The 6769-nt window shown below is 53.0% G+C and overlaps 1 protein-coding gene across 2 annotated transcripts in view; it reads left to right on the forward strand.

Moving 5' to 3' along the window:
- Sars2 (seryl-tRNA synthetase 2, mitochondrial) overlaps positions 1 to 6769 on the forward strand; it is an 11808-nt gene that overhangs the window by 1684 nt on the left and 3355 nt on the right. Inside the window, exons 2-12 of one of the 2 annotated variants that reach the window (XM_021167350.2) lie at positions 668 to 763; positions 2939 to 2968; positions 3229 to 3369; positions 3448 to 3502; positions 3985 to 4048; positions 4325 to 4430; positions 5545 to 5592; positions 5784 to 5892; positions 6115 to 6160; positions 6244 to 6331; positions 6416 to 6525. In XM_021167350.2, coding sequence (XP_021023009.1) covers positions 668 to 763; positions 2939 to 2968; positions 3229 to 3369; positions 3448 to 3502; positions 3985 to 4048; positions 4325 to 4430; positions 5545 to 5592; positions 5784 to 5892; positions 6115 to 6160; positions 6244 to 6331; positions 6416 to 6525 — 893 coding nt within the window. The remainder of the gene's footprint in view (positions 1 to 667; positions 764 to 2938; positions 2969 to 3228; positions 3370 to 3447; positions 3503 to 3984; positions 4049 to 4324; positions 4431 to 5544; positions 5593 to 5783; positions 5893 to 6114; positions 6161 to 6243; positions 6332 to 6415; positions 6526 to 6769) is intronic. The other variant, XM_029479986.1, reaches the window with a different exon arrangement.

Genomic DNA, 6769 nt, shown 5'->3' on the forward strand with positions numbered 1-6769 from the left:
TCGAAAAAAAAAAAAAAAATAATAATAATAATAGAAGAAAGGTCTGTCTGGGTGTGGTGATGCAGTACTCTGGAGGAGGCAGAGGCAGGCAGATCTTTGGTCTCCATAGCAAGTTCCAGGGTACCCAGGACTACATAAGGAGACCTTATATTTACAGAAGAGTCAGGGGAGATGGCTCAGCAGGTAAAGGTCCTTACTGCCAAGCTGACGACCTGAGTTCACTCCCTGGGAGAGAACTGACTTCGGTCTTCTGTCTTCTGACATCCATGCTGCAGCCACACAAAGTAAATAAACAAGAAAGAAAAAGTTTAATCACCTTTAAAGAGGTGACTTAGCCAGGCGTGCGTTAGTGCACTCAGAGAATGACAGGCTGATTACAAGTTCAAGGCCACTCTGGGCTGAACATAAATACACTCTTACAAAACTAAAAAAATAAAAGATTCACACTTCCATGATTGTCCGTTGGTTGGTCGTGATCATACCAACAGAAGTGGCTTCAAAGAAAACTGGGAAATGCATTGATTCAGGGCAACTGTGTGCCCACCCCAGCTTCTGGGTGTCATAGTGCTAATGGAAGGAGAGAGTGCCCCTCCCCCCACTGTCATCCTGGTGCCTGGCAGAGGAGACTTCAGAGCAGTGGCCATTTCACTGTGGTGTTCTCCCATAGATCTCCACGTGGCAGGAGTTAAGGCAGCTGCGAGAGCAGATCCAGAGCCTGGAGGCAGAGAAGGAGGCTGTGGCAGAGGCAGTGCGGGCCCTGCTGGTGAGTGAGCATGGGAAACAGGGGTCCTGTGTCCACCAGGCTAGGCCAGAGGCAGCTAGGATGCCTCTCTGTCTGGGAGTGACAGGAAACCCAATGAAAAGGGCTTGAATCATGTAGACGGTTGTTACCTAATAAAACAAGCCACCCAGGCCTGATGTTCCTAGGGCTGATAAATGAGCTCTCGTCAGCATCTCCAACCAGACTCTCTGTGTGCCCAACTTCAGTGCGTAGATCGGACCCCATCCCAGTCCCAAGGTGGCTGCCAGCAGGTCAGAGACAAGGTCTACCTCCAGGTCTTTTCCAAGAGCAAGGAGACCATTCTCTAAGTAGAAGCCCCTCTTGTTGCCAGAGCTCAGACACCCATGACAGTCATCAGCAGGATGGTAAGTCACTGTTGCTAGCTTAGGGCCAGTGTCCATGCTCCTGAACTGAAAGCTGTCTAGAGAGGGACAACCTGAATGAGGTCTGTGAGGAGGAGAGAAGAGAGCACCTGGCTTCTTAACCAGCCCCCACCCACCAGCCCCCTTTTGACCAGAAACACCTCACATTTCTTACATGTTTGATTGGTAACTAGTTTACATCGTTGTGCATACAGAAACCTGTACTGTTGCTGATTTTTTTTTTTTTTGTAACCCTAACATTCAGTTAAAGTGCCCCATATAGAGTCCACAGTTCAACGTTTACAAAGCTTGACAACCAGTAGCACTCACACAGATGGCTTAGTAGGGTCCTACGGGTGTTGGTGGCACACAGCTGTAATCCCAGCATCTGGCAGGTCGAGGTCAGAGGATCAGGAGTTCCGTATCCTTAGCTACTGTCTTAGGCACTGTTGTGTTGCTGCGAGGAGACCCAGTAGGTACTTAACTGGGGACTGGCGTAGGGTTTTGGAGGGTTAGTCCGTTGTCGTCCTGGTGGGAAGCAGACAGGCATGGATGGCCGGAGCTTTAGATTGTGATCCTCATCCCGCAGGCAGGGAGCAGACACTAGGCCTGCTGTGTGCTCTTGATACCTCGGAGCCCACGCCCAGTGGCCTATCTTCCCCCAAGTCTGTGCCTACTCTAACAAAGCCATGCCTCCTAATCCTTCCAAATAGTGCATCACCTGGGGACTAAGCATGAAAACAGGAGAGCCATTGGGTCTGTTCTCATTAAAATAACTACTGCTACATATCAGGTTCCAGGCCAGGCTGTCCTATGTGATTCCCCCAAAGGTCGTTTAAAATAATGACAGACAGGGACTAGAGAGACGGCTCAGCGGTTAAGAGCACTGGCTACTGTGAACTCAGAGGTCCTGAGTTCAATTCCCAGCAACCACATGGTGGCTCACAACCATCTGTACTAAGATCTAATGCCCCCTTCTTCTGGCATATGCAGATAGAGCACTCATCTACATGAAATACATAAATTAATCTTTAAAAAAAAAACAAGCAAAAATCCTAGCTGGGCATGGTGGTGCACACCTTTAATCCCAGAGCTCGGGAGGCAGAGACAGCAGACCTCTGAGTTCCAGGCCAGCCTGCTCTACAGAGCAATCTCCAGGACATCCAGGGCTACACAGAGAAACCCTGTCTCAAACAAAAAACAAAGACAAAAAAATCTCAAGAAAGAGAGATGATCCAGCAGGTCTCGCAGACTTGAGTTTGGTTCTCAGTGCCTGTGCCTGGTGCTCATACCCACCTGTAAGTCCAGCTCCAGTTCTGACACCTCCTCTGGCCTCCAAGGGCATACACACACACACGCACATGCACACACACGCACACATGCACACACACACGCACACACACACATACACACACACGCACACACACGCACACATGCACACACACACGCGTACACACACACAGTAGAGCCAGGAATGTCTCTGGGTGGTTCAATGTTACCTACCATGCACAAGGCCCAAAGTTTAAACCCAAATGCACAAAGAAAGTAGCCATGTAAAATAAAGAGGTGCACTCCACACAGCCCCCCTCTTCCCCTCACAGAGGGAACAGTTCATTCACAACGCTGGGTATCATTCCTGTTACATCACGTTGCCACCTTGTGGCTTCACCAGCAGAGAGCCTGCGGCAGGGTGGGAGATTCAGATGTCATGCTCCTCTTTGAACTCTGACCTCTCTACTCTGGACCCCCAAGTTCATTACCTAATCACCTTCTCCCCTTTCTTTTACTCCACCAGGCAAACCAAGACAGTGACCAAGTGCAGAAGGTACTCAGGGCCCTGACGTCTGCACCGTCAGTGGGGAGGGCAGGGAGGGTGCCATGTTGGCCACAGTTCTAAGCCAGGCAGGGTTAGGGGCAAGCAAGAGAAAGTTCCAGTTAGCTAGACCTGAGCATTGTTTGCCTGATCTTGCCAAACTGAGAGGAAAGAAATGGTGAGTGTCTCCATGGGGTCCTGCCAGCAAAGATAAGTCACGCTGGTAGGGGTATGCCCGACTCTCCCCTAGGGTAACCCTCTGCCCTGTCTAGGACCCCCAATATCAGGGCCTGCGGGCCCGTGGCCGGGAGATCCGGAAGCAGCTCACACCCCTGTACCCCCAAGAGACCCAGCTGGAGGAGCAGCTGTACCAGCAGGCACTGAGGCTGCCCAACCAGACCCACCCAGACACGGTAAAGGCCGTTCCGGCTGCCAGGGACACTGGGCATCCAGGCTGTCTCCTTCCCTCTGACACACTCCTCTTCCCACAGCCTGTGGGGGATGAGAGCCAGGCTAGAGTGGTCCGTGTGGTGGGTGAAAAGCCGGGTAAGTCACACCCCAGGGCTCAGGGTGCCTGGGAGCTCAGGCTGGGAGTGGGACATGGCAGGTCTTTGGGTCAGGGTGGGGCTTGGGGGTGTAGTTGGAACAGCCCATCAGACTTGAGCTGAGGCTGCGACTCCTTGCCCTTCCTTCACTGGGCAGCCCACCCTGTCACGGTGACTGCCTGCCTGGCTGCCTCTCTCTTTTCTTACTTGCTTTGCTTTGGTCCCCACTGTCAGGGGCTTTTCTTCCTAGTCCCCGTGTGTGTATCCACTCTCTGTCTGATCTCCTTCCCTTCTCTCATCTCTCTCATCCATTTCCTTCTCTTTTTCCTTCCTTCCCCTCACCTCCCTCTCTTCCCTCCTTTCTCTCTCTCTGCTTCTCTTATTCCCTTCCCTTCCCTTCCCCCATGAGCCTCTCTCTCTCCTCCCGGCTCTCTGATTCATCTTTCTTTCTCTCTTACCCCATCGCGTTCCACCTACAACCAGCTTTCTCCTTCCAACCCCGAGGCCACCTGGAAATTGGCGAGAAACTGGACATCATCCGGCAGAAGTGAGCCCCCGACACCCCCATCCTCCCCAGGCCTCCCCCCCCCCTTAGCCCATCATCCCCACACTAACAGCTGGCAGCCCTAACAGCTGGCAGCTAGCTTCTCTCCTGCAGCCTTAGGGCACAAGGTGGAATGCCAGGGCTGGGCCCACTCAGCATGAATATTTAATGCCTGGCCCGCCTGTCACCTGGGCCTCTCGGTCCCCTGGGTACACGAGCTCTTTCCCCACCCACCCTGGCCCGTAGGCACTGCTGGTTTGTCTGCCTGTCTGTCTCTAGGCGCCTGTCTCACGTGTCTGGACACCGGTCCTATTACCTGCGTGGGGCTGGAGCCCTCTTACAGCACGGCCTGGTCAACTTCACCCTCAGCAAGCTTGTCAGCAGGGTATGGTCTACCTGAGGACCTGCTTGGACAGGGTGGCACTGGTGCCAAGCTTAGACAGGTTAAGGATGCTCCAGGGGGCTAGGAGCGTAGCTCAGTTAACTGGGAAAGCACTTGCCTGGCATGTATAAGGCCCTGGCTCCCATTCCCTGGAACATATCCATACCCAGAGAGATAGTAGCACATACTTTATCCAGCACTGGAGAATCAAAACTTCAAGGCTGACACGGGCAACATGGTAAAACTCTGTCTCAAAAAAATTAATTAGGCCGGGCGTGGTGGCGCATGCCTTTGAGGCTAGCCTGGTCTACAAAGTGAGTTCCAGGACAGCCAGGGCTATACAGAGAAACCCTGTCTCGAAAAACCAAAATAATAATAATAATTAATTAATTAATTAATTTAAAAACCAAAGAGGCTGGTGTGCTGCAGTCTCAGCATCGGCGTATGTTATCAACACGTTGATTCCTATGCCCTCTGCACTAGGGGGATGCTATTATTATGCCCTCTTTTGAGATGGGAAAATTGAAGCTTGAATGAAGCTAGGAGCTTGGCCTAGAGCCTGCACTTGTGATCCCCCACTTCCTGCTGCAGGGTTGGGGGCACCTGAGGAACACAGTGTCCACTGAGGCCAGGAGTCTGTGCCATCAAAGTTGATGACTTGCTAGTCACAATGGGGACGTCACAGGCTTTCAGGTTTTCTTTCTGTTGTTCTTTTTGGCTTTTTGATTTTTGTTTTTGTTTGTTTGAGACAGAGTCTGACTTTGTAACCTTAGCTGGTAGCCTGGAGCACCCTATGTAGACCAGGCTGGCCTCAAACTCAGAGATCTGCCTACCTCTAACCTCTGACATTCTGGGGTTAAAGGCATTCGCCAAAACAGATTTTCTGATGGTACTGGGGAGGCTTCGAGCGGGAAAGGGACATGTTAGGGCTGAACTTCTCCTAGTGGCACCCAGCTGCCCTCTTCGGGTGAACTGCGGGGAAAGCAGGGTGCTCACAGCAGGAGAACCCCAATAACAGGGACCCAGGACTCAGGCCTCTGTAGTTTCTTCTGCTGAGGGGTGGACTGTGGAATGGCAGGTCTCCCTCCTTGGGCTGATTCCCCTCCCCTCTCTGCAGGGCTTCACCCCCATGACGGTCCCAGACCTTCTGAGAGGAGCTGTGTTTGTGAGTGAGACCCGAGTGACTGGGCCCCTTCTCCTTGAGGAGACCACCCTGGGCTAGGCCATGGAAGTCAGTCACAGTGCGGGAGAGCAAAGCAGTTCCAAATGCTTCTAGAGGAACAGCTGGGGTGGCGGCCTCAGAGTTAGGGAGGCCAAGGTTACCCCATCACCTGACCCCTGCAAACCTTCCCCCAGGAAGGCTGTGGAATGACACCGAATGCCAACCCATCCCAGATTTACAATATTGACCCCTCCCGCTTCGAAGACCTCAACCTGGCCGGGACGGCAGAGGTGGGGCTGGCAGGTGAGCAGTTGCCTGGGGAATGCAGGGAGGACAGCTTCCTGCAGGGGACAGACAACAACCCTGGGGACTAACATATCCAGTGGTGTAAGCTGTTAGCTGCTCAGAATCACAGGGATTCCAGAATCGGGTACTCTGACTGGGGTTCTACTCAAAATCTTACTGTGACTTCCTGTGGGCAATGGCAGCCCTGGCTGACCCCATCCTGCCTCTTTCTCCTCCCAGGATACTTCATGGACCACTCTGTAGCTTTCAGGGACCTTCCAGTCAGGTGATGCCCATTTCCTTTAATGCTAGACCCCATTGGTAGGTAGCATCTACCCTGCCTGACCCAGTCTCCCATCTTCCTACTAGGATGGTCTGTGCCAGCACCTGCTACCGGGCAGAGACAGACACCGGAAAGGAGCCTTGGGGACTGTACCGAGTCCATCACTTCACTAAGGTGAGTGGTATAGGCCTGGCTGGCGTGCACAGGTCCCCTCCACCACCCAGGACCTCCTGACCCAGTGTCCCTGTCCTATCCCAGGTGGAGATGTTTGGGGTGACAGGCCCTGGGCTGGAGCAGAGCTCGCAGCTGTTGGATGAGTTCCTGTCTCTGCAGGTGGAGATCTTGTCGGAGCTGGGCTTGCACTTCCGGTGCGGAGATGAAACTGGGTGGGACTGGTAGGGGTTGGGGGCCGGGGAAGTGGGGTTGACTGGGCTGGCCTACCACCTGCTCCTTTCCCCTAGGTGAGGCCTCTGGGCTGTATAGTTTCTGTCTGTGCATTATTTTGTTTTATATAAGAGTGTCAAGCCAGGCGTGGTGGTGCATGCCTTTAATCCCAGCACTCGGGAGGCAGAGGCAGGCGGATTTCTGAGTTCAAGGCCAACCTGGTCTACA

This window comes from Mus caroli, chromosome 7 (genome assembly GCF_900094665.2).
Source record: "Mus caroli chromosome 7, CAROLI_EIJ_v1.1, whole genome shotgun sequence".
NCBI classification, from domain to species: Eukaryota; Metazoa; Chordata; class Mammalia; order Rodentia; family Muridae; genus Mus; species Mus caroli.